Consider the following 24,066-nt stretch of genomic DNA (forward strand, 5'->3'; position numbering starts at 1 on the left):
TGGGAGGCGGGGTGCGGGTGGTGCGGAATGGTGGGGTGGGGTGAGAGAACTGCTTCAGACTTCCGGAGAAATGTCAGCTCAGGAAGGCAAGAGTTGCGTTTTTCTGTCTTTGCTGCCATCTAGCGGTCGTCCGGATAGTTGGAATTTCACTCAACTTCACCCACACGCTGATGCCCTCGAAATGCGTAAAAAGGACAACCGCCTGCATTCCCAGCTGCCCGATCAGGGGTCGCCCTCACAACGTTGTCTTTCCATCCCCTTCTTAAAAGTATCATCTCTGAACGCTACAAAACAGGATATTCCTGTTTGCTGCCATGGCTTGGGTCGGCAAGAGTTTTCCAAGTCAAATGACTTTCTGTTGATCCATCCGGTTTAATGTTTGTTGTTACAGGACAAATATAGATCTGATGGGGATCTATATTTGGAAGATATAAACAAGTTGAACATCACGAGGAATTTCTTAGGAACAATTCTGTTGATTTATAATTGAAGCCAGTTATGTGCTTTACTAGGTTCAGGATATAAAAAATACTTAGGTCTGGATTTATTGTATCAAGTAAAGTGGATTCAATGACCTACATTAGCAGTTCTCTAATATTTTGGTCTTGGGTTAACTTTACATTCTTAACAACATATGAGGACCCCAGACAGTTTTGGCTTCTGTAGGATATATCTGTTGATATTTTATGTAATGATTTAAAACTGAGACATTTTGTCTTCGCTGACCCCCTTGAAAAGGTCTCAGGGACCCCCAAGGGTGCCCAGTCTACACTTTGAGAACCACTAGCCTATGGGATTTTTTTTCTAATTTTGAGGCTTGGTTTGGATGAAACTCTTGCCAATTGCATTTTAGCAGTGTAAGTTCAGCCTCTGCCATTTTTATGGATTAGAATGTCCTGTGGATCCAAATAGGATTTAAAATTCAACCAGGGCTGATGGGGTATCTTTTTCTATTTAGAACTTTTTGCTACTGTTTCAGAAATGTGATGTTGACTGTAAGTTAAACAGAGAAACATTGGAATTGGCCAAAAGTTTCTTTTTCTTCACAATTTAAACAGTATTCAATATATTGTGACTCCAATTTGTCTGGGAGTAACTCCTCTGAATTCACTGCCTGTAGGACTGAATTGTCAGCCACTTACATAATACCTGCAATCTGACATAACTATAGCCACACTATGAAGTGTAAATGCTAACAGGAAATTCATTAGGGTGTTCAGTATTATTCAAGCTTTGAGAAAAGTAGTTAGCACAAAAAGCCAACAAGGAAGTCTTATTTCTTTTTATAATAATAATAAGTTGCATGTTGAGAGAGTATATGCATAGGAACTAGAAGAAAGAATGTTTCTAGATCAAAAATTGTTGTGTTGGAATTGTTGGAAGAAAAGTCTTCATCATGGTTCATCCAAGCGGGGAATAAACATGGCAACTGCTTTGGGAAGAAGGTTGTAGTTTATTGCAGAGGAAAGCAAGACAAAAAGATAGATCCAACAGAAAACGGGCTGACCACATTTGGGTAGTGGGTTTTTATACCCCCTGTGCTCTATTGTTTGGAGTTATTTCCAGTTCCTGTTTTGAGGCTATTTCCTGTGTCACAGACTGTCCTTGGCCCCTCTAGGATTCTTGATGTATGTAACAGCCCCTGCTTCCCTGTGGCTGGAGTATGTAGATCTTAAGCTTTTGTCTTCCTAAGCCACTGGCTTCAACCTTTTTGATGGTTTACATTTGCATGTCTATAAACTGGTTTTCTGCTTGGGGAGAAGGTGACTTGAGACTATTAAGAAAACTAGGCATGCTTTCCTGGTTCTTCAATTTCTTTTTAGGAAATATATTTTTCTGCCCTTTTAATATTTCTTTTTCTGGGGAGCTGACTTCCCACAGAATGAAACTCGGGTTGCTTTGAGCAACCAATTTTGAGATCATAGAGACAAAACATTATAGAAAACCAGCAGGAGGATTTCTGAAATATACATGAAGCACTTCTTTTTTTGCTGTTGGTTGATTAGGAAGCATGCTTGAATCAAATCAACAGCGCCGCCTTTTGGCTGATCTACGGACAATGAACATTCATTTTCAGAACAGAAATTAAGAGAACATAAACATGCAGTGGAAGGAGGCATGTACTCCACTTGCTTTTTGGTGCAGGAACAGACTAAACAAGGATATTTTACAACCTTTGGGAAGATAGGATTTTATAGAACTAGACCTTCCTCCAATGCCTGCTGTACAGTGTCTTGTCTTGGTTTATATTTTAACAAGAAAAAAAGGACAATAATAATAATGATTAAGTGATAATTCCATAATTAATATATTAATTAATGATATATTTCTTTGACAAAGACTTTAATTGAGCATGCTTTAATTCTATTTTCATTAGGACTAAAATGCAGCAAAAGTGGGATATATATTTTTTCCTAAGTTAAGAATGTGAACTTGCTTCTTAAACAGGTTCATCATGTGAATTTTATTTAAATAGGGCACAACACATTTCTTCCCATGATGTCTCTACATCAGGGATACTGGACATTAACTTTAATATCACTTATCAAAGTAATATCAAACAGAGCCAGAAGGCACCAGAGTGAGAAATGATGCTAGGACCTAGAGATTTGCTTATTTTTTCTTGCTTATACCCTATGGAAAATTTTGAATAGCTTCCAAATCTATGAATATGAAAACCTCCCTTGGGGCAGAACTTTTGTAAAGACGAACCAAAATACCAGAAAAGAGAGTATAAGCCTCTTAGATCACCAGAACTCTTTTTGGGTAATCCTCAAAAGGGGAGGGGAAATAGGAAACAAAGTCCAACATTTAATCAGAGATTGCTGCCAGGAGATCTACAGTTCAAAGACGGTTTCAAAACTTTAACATGAATTCATTAGTAAAAGAGACAAAGAGTAGGACAGTGTCTTGGAAATGTCTGGTGGATGAAGAGTCCTCAAAAATATGGAAGATGAATAGTCTTGTGTTGTTTTAGCTGGTCTTAAAGCAGGAATAGGCACTTTCCCATTGAGTCGTATGCCAAAAGTCTTACTGAAGGAAATAGGTGTGACTAGAACAAAATTGCATTTTATTTAATTTGTGTAAGTTTATCTAAAAGTATTAAAAACAATTAATATTAACCTTTTTGCATTTGATAATTTACAAGCATCACTTTGTAAATTATTTTGTTGCAATTTTTGGAGGGTCTGTAGCTTCTGTCAATATTTTTGGAGACTTCATATAGTCATGGAGAGCCATGTAGTAAAAATATTGCATCACTATGGATACTGCTAAGTTTGTAAAGCTGCCATGAGTCTTTGGAGAAGGGAGGGATATAAATGGAATTAAAATAAATAATAATAAATAATAAATAATAAATTGAATGCCAAATTCTTTCTCAACTGTTTCAACAAGATTTTTTTCAGCTTACCTAAATACTTTGTGCCTATTGGTATTTCAGACTCATAATTATCTTCTGCTTTGGTGAAAGCTTGACTTTTAGGAAAGTTACTGTAAGAGATTTCCATACTGTATGTGTAATGATATATGTAATGGCTAGGTTAGCGCAAAGCCCTGAACTTCATAAATTAGGTTTATATGAGACACTGAAACACAAAGTAGCCAATCACATTGTAGCCTATTATGTTGGGTGAAGTCAAATTTTCTTGGAATTTTATAGGCTAACACAGTATTATGGCACAGATAAGTTAAATGTTTCAAAGCACTATAGTTAAACAAAGGTGATTCTGGCTTCCCCCCCCCCCCCCCATGCGTGCATAAAACCAGTTATTTCAGTTCTAAATTGTATATTTAGCCACAAAATGCTTTTGCCATGTCACAAGTTCCTATGAGTCATTTTACAATTTGATATGGTAGTTTTTATATCATTCATAGATTGGGATTGGTCTATCTGTTCTAGGGCCTGCAGTTAGGCTTTGAAAGTCTGGCCATAAAAAGATAACAGATGGATTATATTTGCATTTGGATTTACAAGATGATCCAATGGACTACAGCCAACAAAGTTTTGATTGAACCTGGTCTTTAATATTTCACGATAAAATAAACATACGTTACTTTGGTTTGGGTGTACCAAAATCTTTTCTGTACTGGTATGATGAAGGGACAAAATTGTTATTTTCTTTCCTCTTTCTTTTTCATGAAATATCCAAACTTATGGCTTCCGTGGGAGACTTTTTTTTCCCCCTGCATACTTCATCTACTGTCTAAGAAATGAATCTGCAGTCGGTAAAATGTCATGCTTACTACCTCCTGCTGATTTCAGTACATAAAACACAGATAGATTGCAAAGAGGAAGTGTTGTTGGCATTGGAGTTACATAGAGCAGAGTTCAGGCTTGTTCAGAAAAAAAGAAAAGGAAGCTTGCATAGCTGGTTGCTAAACCAATTTAGTTCCCTACATGTTATGTAATCTGGAAATAGTGCAAAGAGGATGGCCAGTTATAGAGCATCTCCCACATGTCCCAAGGTTTCAGAAGGGCCTTTAAAAAGACAGTGATAATGATTCAGTATTGACGGGCAAACAAGGGTAATTTATAAGAATTGTGGAAAACTTCAGATTTTATTTCAAAATGGTCTTTTAGAAAAAATGGGAAAATAAATGTAGCATTTCTGTCAATGTTTAAAGCAGACATGTCAAACCCAAGGCCCGGGGGCCGGATCCGGCCTGCGAAGTGGTTTCATGTGGCCCGCGAAGCCATCCTGAAAACAGTGAGGGAACGGCCCCCACTGCCTTGGCCCTGGCCCAGAGACCCTCCTTCTGCCAGAGACCCTCGGATCTGTCCCACTCCTGCCCAGGCCCCCATAGGCACCCTTGATGTGAACCATGTAGAGCTGGCCACACCCACCCAGTAGGCCATATGCACTCTAGCCATGCCCACCCAGTAGGCCACACCCACCCAGGCCATACCCACCCGGCCCCCTAAGGGCAACCGCAATGCTGATGAGGCCCTCAATGAAATTGAGTTTGACACTGGACCTTTTCCTGAAATTTTGCAGTTATTTAAAAAAATGCATATACAATGCTATATTTGTGCACTTTGAAGATTCTTTTTGGAATCACATTTGAACCACTGTCCAGTCTTACAGGGCACCATCTGATTGAATTGTTATTGAGTTGAAGCATCAAAGGATGTGTCCAGCATCAAGATATACTGGAATCTAGTTTTGCATGCATCAGTTTTCTGCAGTTATAAACTTAATGATTACTAGGAGTAAATGATAGTAGAAGATGGTTTTGCATTATTATATTATTTATTTTTATTTGTTTGTTCAATTTACTCTCACCGCAACCAGAAGACTCTTAGTGGATTACAATCTCATCAATTTACTTCAACCCATTCATAGAACAATACATTAAATCAGAGTAAGAAATAAAAAATGGTAATTAAAATGTCCATATAATATCAGAAACCAAGGCAAAAAAACATAACCAATAGTTACATTAATAATTCAAAGCCTCTTTTAAGTATCAACCTCAAGAGTCCTTTTTTATAAAAAATAATTATATTAACATTTCTCCCTTCATAATAATTACTGTTATCATAATATTAACATTTCTCCCTTTATCTTTCTAATAAAGCTCTTGCTATCTAATAAACCAGCAACTACAGAAGAGAGCCTTTAAAAAGATACTGGAATGAAATGAAGTGTGTTTGTATGTTAAAAAGATTTTTGTGCAAATATATTTCAGACTTTCTTCCAGCAGAAGGTTCCTAGGGTCACTGGGATTGATGTCCATTCCACTTACTTATAAGAAATTCAGTCTAATAAAAGAACATGTTTAAATCTTGATTTACCTCTATAAACACACATTCTTTGTGCTAAAGTAGGATCTGCACCAGCTACTATGTTACTTACTGATCTGAATGTTGTTTTCCTCTAATGCTACTTTTGTTCAGAGGGGGCAAATCTTCAAGACCCAGGCAGCAGTCAAATGTTAAGAATCTTCTATAAACTTCTCAAGCACAAGAAGCAATTTAGTCTCAGTTGTTTTTTCCATAGTAATGGGACTGCAGTCTTAAACCACCCCAATCTTTGGGCTATGATCAAGTGCACCTTTGTTGCTAGCTGTCATTCTATTGTTCATTTTTTCCATCCTGCGACAACTTCCCTCTAGTCCCTGACTAAGACATTCTGGACTAAAGCTGTTGAAGGAGCTAAAATGCAAAACCCTTGGTCAAACCCACACTATAGAAATTACATTCAGAAGTATTGTTGTTGTTGTTTTGTTGTTGTTATTTCCTTAGCTTGCTTAATTTATTCTGGCTCTGGCAGAGCTTGCTGCATGCTACCATATCAGGTCCTTCAGATCTAAATTCACAAACTGTTGCTATGAGGGCAAGTCTGTTTCCATTCCATTCAGTTGAGATATTCAGAGAATATTTTGGACTCATCTGCATTGCAAGGGAAAAGTTATACTTTATATATTGGTTCTGCTTGATTCCTTCATTGTGTTGTGTTTGTGTTTTGATGAATGGACCAGGAATGCAATGTACCTTCAGCAAATATATGTTGAAGTTTTTCTGTAACTAGTGAGGTTTTCTATAACTAAGAGCAAGAATAAATAAACAGTAAGCCACCATTATCTAAATGTTTCTCAATCTGACAGGTGCAAGGTCATCAGGAGAGCAAAATCAGATCAGGTAGGGATACAACCACAATTTGGCCCTGAATTAATGAATCATAATTTCAGATATTTTCTCCTTCTTCCCACTACAGTAGACTATGCTTCTGCCAGTAATAGTAGTTTCTTCATAAAGTCCTGCAAGCCTGATTTTTCTCTTCAGATTCTTGCATCACCTTCTGGTAAGTAAAAAACAATTCACTGGCTGGTCAAAAGTATCATCAATTTCCTCACACAGCTAGCAGAGGATAGGACAGAGATGAGATATTTAAAGTTGTGATTATATACAGTATATGCCCGTTGAAATTGCAGCACACACATTCCAGTCTTATACCAGTTTATTCAGAAGGCCAGGTTGCATAGGATTGCAGCTGTGTTTGAATTTCTATTCACCTTCTTGAAGCCATCCTGGAATTGTGTAAGGATCAGTTGTGACTGACACATTCTGGTTTCATTTTCAAAAGCAACATGGGTAAGGAAAAATACTCTAATTAGTAAAAGTAGCAACCAGAAAATCAGTTCTGTCAAGAGATATACGTAGCTGGAGCTATACAGTTGGATTCCAAACGTATAAATAGTTTTCAGTTCTTGAAAGTAAGTTGACAGGACAGGCAAAATTTCCAAATACAATTTCTCTACCCAGAATTGAACTGGATGGAGAGACATGGAAACTCCATAAACTCCACTGGCACAACCCTTTTTAGATTTCTACATTTAGTTCTACAAAGCATCGTATTCCAGACAGTATTTCACTTCTATTCCGCAAAGCATTTGGGTAAGAAAGAGCTTGAATAATCCTGTTGCTGGGTTTCAAATCCTTAAGCATTACCAATGTGCAAGACCATTTTCAATTTGACTACTCAGATAAGTCCTAAGACAGCTTTGAACACCCTGTAGAATTCTTGATTTATAACATTCACCTATTTATTTTAATTTGTCTGGATTGTTTTCAGTAAATCATCATATATAAGCTAAATTTCCTTTTAATTATTTGAAACTAAAAATGAGGGAGTATGCTTCTGTCTCATCAGTTTTCTTTTTGTACATGATGTTGGAAACCTGTGACCATAATAATGATATTTCCAAATCTAAGGCCTTATATGAAAAAATTGAGGCATTTCTTGTAAATATGAGCTGACGTTCTTCCTGTACAATGCACAATATTCCTCACAGGAAGCTTGTTTATTCATTTTAAGCCTAACTCTAACAATATGGCTAAATAAACATTAACAAAAAGAAATAACCATACATCATTAAAAAAATAAAGTTCAGGATCACCATGGAGCGATCTGTCTACCACAAAATCACATCACCATTACCCCAAAATAAAAACTGAGTATAACCTATGATCTGCCCTGGGGACTGGCCCTGCAATAAGCTGTATCAAATCCCAGGTGGTCACGAACTCCTGCACTGCCTCTAAATCTGTCCCCAAGCATGGCAGATTAAAGTCCCCCCCCAAATGATAGGTCTGGGGGACTTCATTACAAATCCACCGAGCAGAGCAAGCAGGGAGCCTGCCAAGTAGCAGGGAGGTGAGTAAAGTAGCAGAACTCTCTATTGATTCTTGACCCAATCTCACAATTATGACTCAGGCACAGTTATTTGCAGGTCAGCTCCTACAGATCATAAGAAAATGATAGGAATCTCCCACTCTGGCTTAGAGTTGCAGTTTGGTACCCCCTCTTCATGTTTCAGCCACTGCCACCCTTTGCCCAGCTAGGTCTTGACAATATATGCCAGGTCAGCCATCTTATCCAGGGTCAGATAAGCAATAGCACTCTCTCAGCAATTTATAAATGTCAGCATATTGCCCCAACAGTCTAGCTACTTATTTTACCAACCTCAGAAGGATGGAAGGCTGAGTCAACATTGAGCCGGTCAGGATTGAATTCCTGGCTATGGGCAGAGTTAGCTGTAATACTGTGTTCTAACCACTGTGCCACCGGGGCTCCTGATCCCCTGATCCCCTGATCCCAGATCTCATGAGGAGCATTATTAGAGGCCAACCTGGCATTCAAAACACCTTGCTTGCGAAAGGTTCAGTAACCAGTAGCTGAAGATGGAGGCAGAAGGTTGAAATGTGAAATTGATACAAGACATTGCTCCCATGCTCCCTGTGTGTATCCCATCCCGGCTTCTGCCATATCTTCCATTGCCTGTCAGCATCACAGTATTCTCTCCTGAATATAACCCCTGACCAATATCTCACCATCACCTCCTACTCCCTTTCCCCAGCCATTAAAGGTCCCATTCACACTTCAGTCTTAAACCCCCTTCCTCTAAGTTGGTAGGATAGCATCAGATGAGACACGTAGCACCTGTGAACCAATCCCTCTCTAAAAAAATCCAACCCATTCTCACCAGAGGTGGAGGGCAAAAAAACACACAATCTTACCAAACTAATGCAGGCCTCTATTCCCCACTCTGTCTCCTACCTGAGGTATGTTGAGGGAGGGGGGGGATAGAGGGCTCAAGCCCCAGTCATTCCTCAACCATGCTATCTCATAACTTGCCTCCAGCCACTCACCATCCTTCTTCCAACTTCTAGGCAGCTGCACTGGATCAACCAGGCAAAAGATGAGCTTTCACAAAGACCACCAGCCAACTCCTTCTCCTGATGTTGCCTGCTACTGCCACCAGGCTTTATCCTCAGTCTTTCATAAAATCAGAGGCCAGCTGAGACCATATATCTTGCTCAACCACCAGACAAAATTGGGAGCAGATCACACCAAGCTGGGCACTGAGAACAGAATACAGCCTCAGGTAGGGGCTCTCATCTGTGTCCGAGTTTCACAGATATCATTTGGCTAGTTGTTTGTTTTAAGGGGAAAACTGAAATGAGAAAGCATTAAGCAGTTCAGATAGTGAGTTGGAAGGATATGACATTCTTTTTTCCTGTGACAAGTCCTGAGCATATTATAATATGGAATGTGGGCCAAAACGTTACTTACTTAATTTATTCTCCATTAATTCAAGACTGCTTAAACTGGTTAATTTTGAAGGTGTTTTTATACATTTTATTTAATTAGTGAGGTGCTAATTATTGTTATTAAATCAATTATTGCTATTTTAAATAATCGAATAATCTTTCCAAAATTTGGAAAACTTGGCACAGTGAGAGTGCAAATGATTGAATGATAAAGCTGATCTTCATTGAAAAATCGAATTTTCTCTGTAGTCTGAGATCATTGTATGTATCAGAAGGACTCATTATGGTGTGTTTGTTCATCCTCACTTTATAAAATAGAAAACCAAACTCTATGTTAACTGCTGTAATGATTGAAGGGATGGAGATGTGTTTTTAAATAATAATATCAACTGTCACTGGTTAATCTCTGTTCCAATCTCAAATTGCAAACAAAATATATGAAGTGGATCCGTGATTTATAATGCTTAAACTTCTAATGAATAACTGACCCCAGGTTAAATTATGTGGAATTCCCTTTTAATGCATTGGATATATATTACACAATGGATATATAAAAAGATCTCAGGCTTGAAACAGATATTATGAGCATGTTGAAGTTGCAAGGTAATCATATTCAAACAGCTTTTGTCCTTATCTTTAAATAAAATGCACTGGTTTGTTGTAAACTTGAATCAAACAGCCATTTTGAACAGTATTGTTTCAAGTATTCCAAGAGTCTCTTCGTTTTTACAAGGACACTGTCAAAATGATTCTATCTCTATTGCTTGGACAAAACTAGGTAAGGCAATGGAGCAAGGGAAAAATAGCATTTACATAAACACATGCTCAAAGTAGATGCTGCCGTTAGGACCCAGCCACCAATTTGTTTGTATGTTAGACAAATCTCAAGCCAATAAACATATATATATATATATATATATATATAATCAGGGCTCATTCCCTCGGGTATTTTTTACATAAAGTGGACAAAAATAAAGTAGAAACAAGCTTATGTTTGCAGTTCCATTGTTCCCTAGAGTAGGCTGTTGAAAACACCTCAACTTTTGATCTGTGTAGAACATGGAACACAGAGAGATGATCCAGGTTTTAGTCCAATGGAAAACAATCGACATTGAATGTTCCAGTGGAAAACTCTAGGTAAATTAGCAGTGCTTCTTCCCACCTTTGAAACAGAAAATTTAGTGTAAAATGACCTCCCAATGACTTTTTCCACTCTGTCCATAACTTTATTTGTAATGGGGAAAAAACACTTTATCAATTTACATATGCCATCAATATCCAGCTCATATCCTTTCTAAATTATCTTGATAATTATTAATAGCAATATTAAGCAATTTGTTATAATATATAATATTTAATATAATATTTCTGCATTCTTCTGTGTCTGGATTATAAACTCTAATGCTAACGGGAGCCTTTTTCAGAATCTAGTGGGGACGAAGTTAATTCATATTCTTACATTGTCATGCAGTTTGTTTAAACAACTAGGATAGATGGCTGAATCAAGCTGTCAAAACTGTGAGAAAAAATGGTTACACAATCTACACGCCATTAAAAAGAACACAAACATTTTAATGCTGCATACTTTTCCATATATGTATGTGTGTTTATTCAGAGCTGAAAGAAATAGGTTCTCTTGCCCTCTTCCTTGAGCGCCTTCCTGTTCTAGTTTGAAATAAAAACAAGCACACATCCCAGGTTCCCTTTCATTGTGTAATTTGTTTTATTTCTTCCTTTAAACATCCCTTTAAGGGTGAAATGAAATCCAACCATTTACAGAGAAAATGATTTCAGTATGTACACACTGATTTACCCTTAGAAAATTATTAATATAGGTATTATAAATTAGACTTTAGAGGACTTCTACTTATTTGGCGAGTCCCACATAAACCTTAGCCAACATGGGCCACAAAAGCTATTTCAGTTTGCTAGTATAAGATATCCCACATCCTTTCCATGAGAAACAATTGTGGTAATTATACAGGACAGTGGTGCATCCTTGTTGCCAAATTTTCTTTTTAAGCCAGTGTACCAAGCCTAGTAACTTCAATGATGGTGTAACACAATTACCTCTATGTCCTAAAACTGTAGTGTTATTAAGGCCTCTGTTTCCACTGGATTTACAAGCAACATATTTTCCCTTTTAAAGTTTCTCCAAAGGTGGAATAGCACCTTGGAAGTAAACATAAATGAAGGCAACAGCAGCCCCTTCCTTTATTAAAGTATTTAGCTTTTTAATGGATTTACCAGACATAATATTTGTACCTTACAATCTATGCCAGAACGTGAGTGTAAGTCAGACATCCATCACTTGAAACCAGGAGTAAACAAGAGAAAAATATAAGTGATTGGCCAGAAACAAGCAACGAACCGATATAAATATCAGTTCAGGTTCAAAGTCTGTTTCAGCTGCAATTTTTTAAAAATAGAACACTTTTAAATGATTCAGAATCTCTTTGAACAGTATGCCTGCTAAAGAAAATAAAATGAGCTTCCTGTTTTTGTAATACAGATATTGGGAAGATAATATGGAGCTATATAGTAGGAGAAATAGGGAAAGTAAGGAAAGAACCTCACAGAGAATCAAATGATGAACATATGCAATCCTCTAGTTAATGCCAGATATCTTATTTAACTAGAAAAGCTTTTCTTAACCTAGTATTTTCCTAGATATTGAGACAGCAGTTGCATTAATATTCAGCCACCACAGATTTTGCTTAAGTGGGCTTGATTGCCATTCTAAAAGCAGGTTGTGGAAAGCTAAAATAAGATGTGTCAGAATTGTAGTGAATGTAGAAAATGAGATTTAGAAGAAATGGACAAAGGTGGTAGTATAGTTCCAGAAGTCTTCTAAGTTGCGGTCTGTATTGTATAAGAGATTAAAAGATAAGAAGATAAGAATAAAATAAAGCCATGATTAGCCTAGTTCATATAAGAAGTAAATAATAGTACTGGTCCTGGCCTCTGCTATGGTAAGCTGCAGAAAATGGACTAGAGGACGGAGCACATCCCAATTGCAGTCACAAAATTAGCACATCATACAAGCTGGTAATATAAAAATCTTCTCTCTCTTTGTGTACTTCTCTGTATTGAGAGAAATTTATGCTTTATAAAGAAGGTCACTGAATTCCTTCACTTGCAATTCAAGAGAGGCATAGCCTAGGACCAGTATCACAGCCTGGTTTGAAACAGGAGCAGAATGTTGTTTGTAGGAGTAAGGCGTTCTCTGAACACTACACAAATGAGAAGCCAAAGTCCAAATGCAGTCTGCAAAATAGGCACCACTTGTCAACTACTCAGTATGGCTGCCATTGACTGTGGCAATTACGCTTAAACTTTTCGGAATATTTGTTTGGAAGTGTAGAGTACAATGGGGTGAGGTAAAGGCTGTAAAGGAAATATATATATATTTGATCAACAACCATTAAGAGGCATTATCCTATTGGCATTATCCTATTAGCTCCAGCTGGGAAGGAAAAGAAAGAAAGAAAAGAGCCGTTTCCCAAAACTAATAGTCTCCCATACCCAACCCCACAACAGATGCCCAAAGGATTATTAGTGCAAAGTTCCTTACAGTCTGTTCTATGAAACTGAATGCTAGTAGCTATATAATAAATAAATAGATGGTTCATATACTAGAAGTGTTTCAAGCTGCCCTGTGCAAAAGTTTGTTGTTACTATTATTAAAGCAAAGGTTTTACTGTAAATTCTCCCTTTCTCTCCCAATAGAGGTCAGTTTCAAGTTTCACTTTGGTGCAGTTAGAGGAGGAGACCAGAACAAAGAGTCCTTTCAGTGTCCCAGAGGAATTCAGTGCTAACTTATCCATTTAGAATGAGATCTGTTCCTTAAACACAATAGTGGAAGGGGGGAAAAAATAAAGGGAGAAAAAGAGATGCGGGAAAGAAAAGGGTGTGTGTGTGTGTAAAAAAAAACTTGTAGAAAGATAAAAGAAGAGCTCAGAAACATTTTGTCTGCATTTTGATGACAGATGGAACAAAAAAAACCTGTGCTAATGAGTGAATTAAGTATGTATGGGCATTCACTGTAAAAATCAGGCACAGTAATACATACAAAAGATGGTAGATTATGTGTGTGTCAAAATCAGCGTTGACTGAGCTGAAGGAAAGGGTACATTCTTCTAGGAAACTCCATAATAATGATATAGAAAAACATTTCATTTGTCTTTATAAGTAAAGCTGATTGACTTGAACCCAATACCCAGATATGCTTCAACCTCCCAGTTTACGTCCGAGTATAAAAATGCAGGTTTTTCCCTGTTACAGTAGTTTGGAAGCACCTCCTCCATTTCCTTGGTCCCTATCAATACTGAAGAAACATCTCCTAATTACTGTTTTTTAATGGAAGTTTGGAAATGTAAGCACTGAAAACCATAGCCTCTTGAGTAACCTTCCTTAGCTTTCCAAATATGAAGTCCAACCTAACAAGAGAACACTGAGTTGGCCCTATGCCAAAGTGGACAACTTGCAATCCTTCTGATGTTGGATATCAACTCCTGTCACTTCTTACGGCTGAGTGTGTGGATAGACCTCCTGGTGGTTGAAGTTTAATTAAAACCAGAGAGCAATGGAGTTGTGGCCTAGATTCTCATTTCCTCACAAGGGTGAAGGCAAAAAGCTTCCTGCATCGGCAATGAAGAAATGCTAAGGAAACTGGTGTTTCACTACCTTTAGTTCCTCACTAGTGGTTCTTTTGCTATTGCTACACATTTGCTTTAGCATAGCCACATGAACCCCTGAAATAGTCTTTTCTGTTGTGCCCAACAGTTCTCCTTTGACATGACAAATCTTTCTCACAATATAAAGCATATGTATCTTCTCTGGCTCAGTTTAATTTTATGATAGAGCAGGTAACTTCCATAGAGGGAAAGTTTAACATAATTTAACATTGGCTTCATACTTATGCTGATCACAAGATAAAAAATAGTACAGATCTCTTCTTGGTAACAAGACAGATTTTAAGCAAGCTCAGGGCTCTTATCATAAAATAATTTCTTTTTAAACTATTGATGAATTCATTCAAGTAACAGAATATTACTTTGCTGGTGAAGGAGCTGTCCTTGAAGCGCATACCAAAAAATCCTATTCATCTTCTCCCAGCTCAAATCTTCTTTCCTGAAATTTTGCTATTGGAAAAGAGTCTGTATTTAGACATTCACCACATAAAAAAAGTTAGAAGATGTACTGGCAGAGTATGTTGCAGACAAAATGTGCAAAAAGACAAATCACAAACAACATGGCTTGCATTCTCTAGAAGGGTAGGAATTCAAATATTGTAAAGACAGAAAAAAGTGTAAAATGCTGGGTGGATCAAACAGGGAAAGAGGTGCAGACCAGAATAACACATCATGACAAAGAAACTCTTTTTGAGCTCCTCCTCATTGCTTCATTTATTTTCCTAGCAGCTAACAGAATGTAAACCTTGATCTGTTTTTTGTCCTGACGTAGGGCCATAGATGCATAAGTGATGGGGGGCACTGATATATTTCGTTGAAAAGAAAAGCTGCAAAAATAAATGGAACATAGAAATGCTTGGCATCCAAATTATAACTGTTGGCTTCTCATTTCATTTCCATCAGATAGATACCCTCCTTCCCCGTCTCTGCCTTTGCAAACCAAATGATTGGTATTAGTACAGCAACAATAATATCTTGTTCTCAAAACAATGGCATCATAGAGCCAAGTACCTTTGCACTTCTCCTGTTTCAGAAGTAGAAAGATGGGCACTGGAGCTGACCTCTCCTTTCCTCTGAAGCGTTAGACACACCCTGTTTAAGTTGCAAATGTAAACATCACATTGTGTTGCTGAAGAAGAGGGAAGTGTATCTGTGATAGCTATACTCTTTTCAAATCTGTGGGCTACAGGTTGTGCTGTCATCTTATTCTTATATTAAAGGCTAGCTATCCAAAATATATCCAAAATCAGACAGCTTTTCAACCTTCATACCCTGCCAGTTTGTAAAGTTTCCCTGAATGTCCATAATCATGAGATGGAAAGCAGAATTCTTTGGTGCTACTATGCTTCCAGTTTGTGTGTGCTCCCATCTTTATATCCTCATATAACAGACACACATGGCAAAATATAAAGATCCTAGATGAGCTCAATGTCCATTTTCACTGACAAAATCTCTCTTAGTGGCCATAAGTTAGGAAAGCAGAACAGCCATTGATGCCAAAGTTCTTAGAAGAAACCAGGTTTTAAAAATGGAATTGAAGGCTATCCTTAGCTATACTACAAAGGCTGTAGAGGTTTTGGCACATTCATACCCTCACATCCACTGCATGCTCCCCAAATCCCATGTCTTACGGATGCTTCCTGCATCAGATTTTTCTTCAATCCTACAAAAAGCTAGTTCCTGGGGACAGGAATGTTCCCAGTTATTCACATAACTAGGAGTCCCTTTCCACACACAAATACCCTAAATCTCTTGTCTGCAGTGGGTCTGATAGGTTAGAGAGAATGTACATATCCCAGCAGAATGGGGCAGGGGGAAAAAACAAAAGACAGTCTCACTTTCCCTTTTCCCCTTTTTCCATGTTTTCTCATGCAAGCCCACTCCCCTCACCCTGTTCCCTTTGCCTTCTGATAGGGATTTTCCAACAAGTAAGAAAACCGTTGATAATTCTTCAAAAGGTATTTGGGGGCATACATTTGTTCTTTGGGGTCTGCAGGTGGATACTCCTGGGTGGTACCATCAAACCACCCACCAGTCCGAATTAACTCCCGAATATAATTAAGGTCTCGCTTGTCCTCATAGTCACCCCAACGGGGAAAGTCCCCATTCTGAGCTGAAACCAGTTTAAAATAAATTCCTTCAGGTGTAAAACACCAAGAGCAATGCCAGCCAGCAAAGTGGAGTGGACTGCCCAGTGACCACTGTACTAGGATATGACCTGTGCTGTTTTCATACTGTCGAAAGCCTGGCATGGTATAATATTCTCTCCGGCGTAGGCGAATTCCATCGGTGGCATAAACAACCTGGAGCATTCCAACTGTACAACCAGAAACCACTTCTAGAGTACCAGGCTGCTTCCAGAAAAATCCGTAGAGAGATTTGCGCATGTGGAAGGCAAAAGGCTCTGTCCAACCATCATAGAGTTTGAGGAAAAGCACACCATCACGTGATGGGATTTCATCTGCATCATCAATTATGAAAACATCATCAGGACGCAAATTGCGGAGGCGAGAGATGCCATCTCGAGTTAGGAAAGTACGCAGGTAATCATCAGCAATCCAGCCGTCCTGGCGCCCACCAGGGGGGAAGTGGTCCAGGAAGACATAGAGCACCTTGTGGCGGATGTAATCAAAGGAGCCATTAAGTAGCATCTCACGGAACTTGAGAGGGCGTGGTTCACCATATGCTGTGAAGTTTGATTCACAAACCACAAAAGCATCCACCACATCACCTAGCTCATGAAAACGCACATCCAAGAGATCAAATTCATGATTCACATTGATGGCATTAATGACTCTCCTGGGCACCTCCCGTGGCGTCAGACGGTCTTTTGTGGGGAGATTTGAATACTGAACCACAGTGGGAACACCACAGCTGGGTCCATGCCAGCCTGTCAGGCACACACACTCCACCCATTTACGTCGTTTTGTCCCAGTGGAACTCAGAGGTTTACGGCCTGCGCGCCCTGATATAACTCCCTCTATCTTCTCCTCTGGATGTCCTGCTAGTGGCTTTTCCAATATCTTAGTCCCTGGCTTGAAGCAGACACCACCAGCTTTGGTGTGTACAAAGTATTCTGTGGTGTCTTCAGGCAGCACAAACTCAGCTTTGTGCAGCTCCTCAACAGCTCTACTTGGGGAAAGAGGCTGAAGCAGTGGCGAGTGGGAATATAGTGGGGTACGGAGAATTTCTGGACCCCCAGAGTCAGGACTAGCCTGAGGCGTGACTGGTACATTGTTCCAAAATAAGTTAGACACCAAGTTAGGGCTAAGCGATGCCAGCTCTCTGGGGAACGTGACATAGGAGAGGGCCTTCAAGAAATGAAGGAAGGAGATGAGGCAGAGACCAGCCATGCACAGAGTCAAAAAGAGCTTGTGACGTCTCATCTTCATCCTGCAATGGAGAGAAAGGGAAGAGAGGGAGCGTTTGGTCATTGTTTTTTTTCACTAGCTTGCCAGAATACTTAAGCACTTTCCAATGTCTCTTTTCCCACTACAATCATTCATTAACATAGGACACTAAGCAACCCTGCTTTAGAAAGATTACATAAATAATAGAGGAAAATAAACCCAGTGCTATCTATATAAAAATGACTTTACCAGATATAGGATAGATAAGCTGTTTGGAGAAGACCAATATTAATATAGGAAATATATGTAAATGCACACAATCGACACAATAGGATAAAACCAATGCAAAAATAATTCTGCCATGCTATTAAGCCTACTGTGACTTCAGTCACTGACCCTTGGTGTCCTAGGGTCTTCTCAAGTCCTACTGTTCTTATATGGAACTTTGTATTAATTCTGACATTCATGTAATTTCTTTTCTAAATGTCAGTTATATTAGGAGTTTTGTTCTGAATGATGGCCTGTAAAAGCACTAAAGAAAATGAAATAAGCAGTTAAATTATACATAGAGGTAGCTTTGATACCATTTTGAATAACTATATAAAAACATATTAAGTCATGCAAAAATGGCAACATTCATTGAAGTAATTAATGTTAGTTGAAATCCTAAAATTTTACATCTTGGCTTTCCTTCAGCCTAAAAGGGTCTCCAGTTATTCTCCACAATGGCAACCCTAAGATGAAGGATGGAGAGAATGATTGGCTCACCACGTTTTCTGCACAGTTTTCTTATTCCCAAAAGGAAGGCAATTTTAGAGATCGCAAGGAAGTCATTGTCTTTTATGGACAGTATGAATCACATGATCTTGACAAGTGATCTCAATCCAACCCCAGGGCTGCTTAATAGGTTAGATTTTTGATTTAGTTGTTAATATTGCTATTAAAACAGGGTTAAGAAACCACTGGTCCACAAGGTGTTTTCACATGTAAAGCTCTGCATTCTTCACTTTTGACTCTGCTATAGTTTGGCAATATTAGGAGGGCCGTAGATTCCCTCATACTGAACAAATGTATCTAATTTAATTAGAATGCTGTTTGGGATTCTTTTACCCCTTCTGTCTGTGAGCAACTTAATTTCTTTAAAGAAAGCAAAATGAAAATTTAATTTATGGGGGAATGTATTACTTTAGGTAGTGGGAGAAAAATGCAGAAGTAATGCAGATACAAACACAAACATAGTCTTGTGGTTGTTAACTTAAGACTCTTTTCGTCTGTCTTCAAGATGATAAGAAAAAATTATAGAAAAGCAGAACAGTTTCAGAAGTTGCCAGAAATGGCTATTTACAGGATTCTAAGCCAGGTGCAAATTGAAAAGACAATTCATATTAAGGAACAACACTAATATATTTCACTTAGAATAAAAAAAAATAATTTCCATGTTTCATTATGCAGCTAAGACAGGCTGAATCCTCAAAAATGGTTTAAATAACTTTAGAAAATCCCCAAACTCAAATTAGATGAATTAATGATAAAAATATTGAAATTTTAACATTTTTCTCAGCTATTACAGTTCTAACTAGAAATTCCATTCCAGAGCTAATGTCATCTAGCATCAGCAAGAAAGTACAATATATGTTTTCATGAACTTCCCTGTGAAATAATATAGAAAATATCATACTTGGAGTATTGTTTAATATGCATGTCTGCTTGATACAGTAGTTTTTAATGCAGTCTAATCTAATACATATATACTTACATGCACATGTGTATACATACACACACACACACAAACATACATATACACATACATATATAGATGCATACATACAGGGGCAGAGAGGGATTTAGGTATTTCATCAGAACCATGGGCAGGATTCACCCATTAAAATGCAGGACACTTCAGTTAAAATTGCTTCCCAGCATCTTTTGTTGACTAAGTGAAGGATGGGTTCATGCTTTCAAGGATGCTTGTGAATTTTTTAGTATCTTTCAGCTGTAACTTCCATGTGAGATGCATCGAGAAATCCCGTTTATTTTTATATTGCCCTTCTGAAAATACTAAATACACTTACAGAGACAGAAATAGAGGAAATTAATGTACCGTGGAGGAAATCATCTTCTAATGGTTCATGCATCTAAGACAACAATTTAAATTTGTCTTTTCTTTGGATCTTATAATGCAGGGCTTTTCAACCAGTGGTACAGGGTACCACCTGTGGTACATTGGCACCTGGCAGGTGGTATGCGACCATCCTAGAAAAGTGGTAGCGGGGGAGGGGAATGAGCTGAACCAATGGCACCACCGCAGAAGCCTGAGCGAGAGATGGCTGGAGCTGCAGGGCTGTCAGGGCTCAGTGGAAGCACCAGGATCAGCACCAGGTTCCAGCTGGAGCTCAGCACTCATCCTGGCGTTTCTGAGCCCAGAAGAAGCGCCGATCAGCTGGAATGTTGCATCATCTCCAGGGTCTTGTGATTTACATTCAGATGCTTGGCAACTGATTCATATTTATGACGGTCACAGTGTCCCAGGGTCATGTGAAGTGACCAAAACCTGCTGCAACCACCCAGCAGGAGGGGGAGGAAATAAAAACCAAATACCCCCTACCCCATGCCCGCTGCTAATCCTCAACAGAAATGCTCACAACAATGAAAACCTCGGACAGGAGGAAGAGCGCTGCCGGGCAGGCAGGCAGGTATCTTGCTCGCCTGTGGCTTGGGGCGCACTTTTTTCAGTGCCATTGTAACTTCGAACAGACACTAAGCAAACTGTTGTAAATTGAGGACTACCTGTACTTCATCACTTTTTTTTTCTTTGGTCATCAAGTTTTTGACACCTTGCTAGGCGACTGGTGGTACTCGGATGCTGCCATATCCTAAAAGTGGTACAATGGGTGAAAAGGTTGAAAAGCCCTGTTATAATGCATTAAGGCTGGTATTTTGCCACTTGGGAAACAAATATTGTATTTCTTTGATGCAGAAGACTTTAAGCTGCTATCATTTTATTTCTCCCTCTTTTATTACATTTTTATAGCAATTTAAGAACTGACATCACCACTACTGTATGTACTTTTCCAGATTCTCACATCTGATTATTATCCAGCAGAAAAATAAAAAACAAAGTAAACTCACAGCAAAGTAATACGTTGTGATAAAATTCATGCTGTCAAAAGGGGGAGGGAATCGAGAAAAGGGGGTGACAACCTTTGTATTTTCTGATGTGTAATTTTGCCTTAAGAGATGATTGAATCAGCCCATTATTGTGCTCTAAAAATGGAAGTGCAACATTTTAAAATTAATTATTGCTGAAATTAACTAATTAATTACTAACGGACTGTGTGACAAAGAAAGATACCTTGAATTCCATCTTACTCTCTACTGCATCTTCTAGCTTTACTATTCCCCGCAAATGCAATGAAGATACAGGTAGTCCTCAACTTAGAACAGTTCATTTAGTGACCTGTTCAAAGTTACAATGGCCCTGAAAAAAGTGACTTGATTGTTTTTCACACTTACGACCATTGCAGCATCCCCACGGTCACCTGATCAAAATTCAGATGCTTGACAACTGATTCACATTTATGGCGGTTGCAGGGTCCCGGGGTCATGTGATCCCCTTTTGCAACCTTCTGATAGTATATACTTCTGAAAGTATATTTAATTCGATTTGAACTTTAAATAAATTAAATCAAATTTTGTTTGCCCTTCTCTTTGCTGTTTAGAATCCAGCTTTCTCTTTCTTTCTTTCTTTCTTTCTTTCTTTCTTTCTTTCTTTCTTTCTTTCTTTCTTTCTTTCTTTCTCTTTCTTTCCTTCTTTCTTTCTTTCTTTCTCTTTCTTTCTTTCTTTCTTTCTTTCTTTCTTTCTTTCTCTCTCTTTCTTTCTTTCTCTCTCTTTCTTTCTTTCTTTCTCTTTCTTTCTTTCCTTCCTTCTTTCTTTCTTTCTTTCTTTTTTTCTTTCTTTCTTCTTTCTCTTTCTTTCTTTCTCTTTCTTTCTTTCCTTCTTCTTTCTTTCTTTCTTTCTTTCTTTCTTTCTTTCTTTCTCTTTCTTTCTTTCTTTCTTTCTTTCTTTCTTTCTTTCTTTCTTTCTTCCTTTCTTTCTCTTTCTTTCTTTTTCTTTCTTTCTTTCTTTCTTTCTTTCTTTCTTTCTTTCTTTCTTTCTTTCTTTCTTTCTTTCTTGAGTGGTTGATTGATTGATATTCCATACCTCCCACCTCACTGATACAATGACTCTGGACAGCATACAATATAATAAAAAAGTACTAGAAACTATTAAAGCTTTTCATTGTTAAAAATCAAAGCAATTAAAACAATTGGATTGGATTGGATACTTTATTTGGCTAGGTGTGATTAGACACACAAGGGATTTGTATCCAGTATAGAAATACTCGGTGTACTTACAAAGCAACAGAGAGAATAACAGTAAAAATAATAATACCAATAAAAGGGGAAAGTAAAGAAGATAATAAAAAGGATAAATATAATACTTCAACCTCACTGTATGGGTTAATATAGATATACATTAGCCAGAACTGTGAGAATTCAGCAGTGATGGCACAAGGGAAAAAAACTATCCCTGTGTCTAGTTGTCTTGGCACACAATGCCCTATAGGAGGGCTTTTCAACTGATGGTATGTGTACCACCGTACATTGGCATGTGGCAGGTGGTATGCGGCCCTGCCCAGTCCAGCCATGGGTAGCTGGGGAGGGAACAAGCCAAAGCTATGCAGTGCAGGACATCCAGAGTCCTCAGGAGCTGCAGAGCTGCTGGGGCGAGGCAAAGGCCCCAGGATCAGCATTTCCGGCACACACAGAAGAGAAAGGAGGAGGACAGGTGCAGAGACAGGAAGGGATATAAAAGGAGGTAGTTTGGGTGGGAGAGGGAGAGAGAAAAAAAGATGGAGCCTTGGGAGGAGGAGGAAGAGTCAGCTAGAGCTGCACCAAAGAGAAAAGGAGAAGGAGGGGCAAAAAAAGAGAGGATAAAAAACAGGCTGGGTGCGCACACAGGTGGCAGTGACAAACAGGTGAGAAACGCAGCTGGGGAAGGTTGTGGCATGAGAGTCCACATTACTTGCACTACACCGCCCAGACCCCAGCAGCAGCATGTTCTCACTGCGCAGAGAGGCTGGACCAGGCAAGGCAAACTGGCAAAAAGGTCAAACCTACCTGGGTGCATGCAGAGGTGGCAGTGAGCGCATGGTGTCTGGCAGGCTGACTGCATTCTGAGCGCTTCCCTTTCACCCGGGATACCAGGCGCCAGGCACTCGCCGCCGCTTCTGCGCACGCCCAGGCAGGTACAGCTTGTTACTGGTTTGCCTCACCCAGCCCAGCCTCTCTGCGCGGTGTACATCAGGGGCCAAGAGGTCTATGGTAAGAGGTATGGTAGTTTTCGTCTTCAGGAGGAAATAAAAGGCTGAAGGTTTTTGGAAGGGGAGGAGAGGGAAGTAGGGATTGGAGGGCTGTGCTATAATCAGATCAAAGTTTTTTGGGTGTCCATTTTCAGAAAGCACCTGCAGAAGAAAGTAAATGACCCTGGATAGAATTAAGGGTGGGAAGTTCCCGATGCAACCCCATCCAGCTACTTTGTAATCTCTTTGCCCTGGTGACTTTGCCGTTGTTCCTCTCCTCCAACCTCGGCCCTCCTATGATTTATGAAACTGGAGGTGTCCTGGCATCCTGGGTGACTGTTCTGCCCCTCTGGCTGACCGCATTCTGAGCACCTCCCTTTCACCTGGGACTCCAGATGCCAGGTGCTCACCGCTGCCTCTGTGCATGCCCAGGGAAGTTCGTCAGTTCACCTGACCCAGCCCAGCCTCTCCGTGTGGTAAGGAGACCACGCCGCTGCCTGCTGAAACCAGGCAGGCTTGGGTCTGGGCGGTGTAGAGGAGGCAAGTGACTCTCATTCCACTTGCAGCGAAAACCTGCCCCCCCCTCCCGGGAGTCCATGGGTGTATGAAGTGGGTGAGAGCCATTTGCTGATCTCCTTCAGGGGATGCTGCCTTTCTTCATTCCTATCAGAGGGCGACCCTTCCCCATCTGCATTTCTTGCCTGTTTTTCTCCTTCCCTCATTATAAATATCTTCCCACCTCTGTGCTGACATGGCTGTGCAGCTCTTGTCCAGGAATTTACAGTGGTCTTTCAAGCCATGGCCACTGGTAGCATGGTGGCCATGCTGGAAGCCTCTCCCCCTCCCCTTGTCCCTTCCTGGGCATGGAGGGAGGAAAGAAAGGAAGGAATGAAGGGAGTGAGGGAGGGACAATGAGGGAGGGAAGGAAGGGAGGAACAGAAGGAGGGGAGGAAGAAAGGAAGGAAGGAAGGAAGGAAGGAAGGAAGGAAGGAAGGAAGGAAGGAAGGAAGGAAGAGACAATGGGAGGAAAGGAAGGATGGGAAATGAGGCAGGGAGGGAGGAAGGAAGGAAAGAAGGAAGGAAAGAGATCGGAATGAGAAGCAGGGAGGTAGGGAAAGAGGGAG

The 24,066-nt window shown here is 39.4% G+C and overlaps 1 protein-coding gene across 1 annotated transcript in view; it reads right to left on the reverse strand.

Moving 5' to 3' along the window:
• Positions 1-10,801: 10,801 nt before the first annotated feature.
• Positions 10,802-24,066, reverse strand: part of MGAT3 (beta-1,4-mannosyl-glycoprotein 4-beta-N-acetylglucosaminyltransferase) — a 53,288-nt gene continuing 40,023 nt past the window's right edge. The window contains exon 2 of the mRNA XM_083365144.1: positions 10,802-17,643. Within this exon, the coding sequence (XP_083221270.1) occupies positions 16,137-17,642 (1,506 nt within the window). The 5' untranslated portion in view covers position 17,643 and the 3' untranslated portion in view covers positions 10,802-16,136. The remainder of the gene's footprint in view (positions 17,644-24,066) is intronic.

This window comes from Vipera ursinii, assembly GCF_947247035.1.
Source record: "Vipera ursinii genome assembly, chromosome: 6".
In the NCBI taxonomy this organism is placed as follows: Eukaryota; Metazoa; Chordata; class Lepidosauria; order Squamata; family Viperidae; genus Vipera; species Vipera ursinii.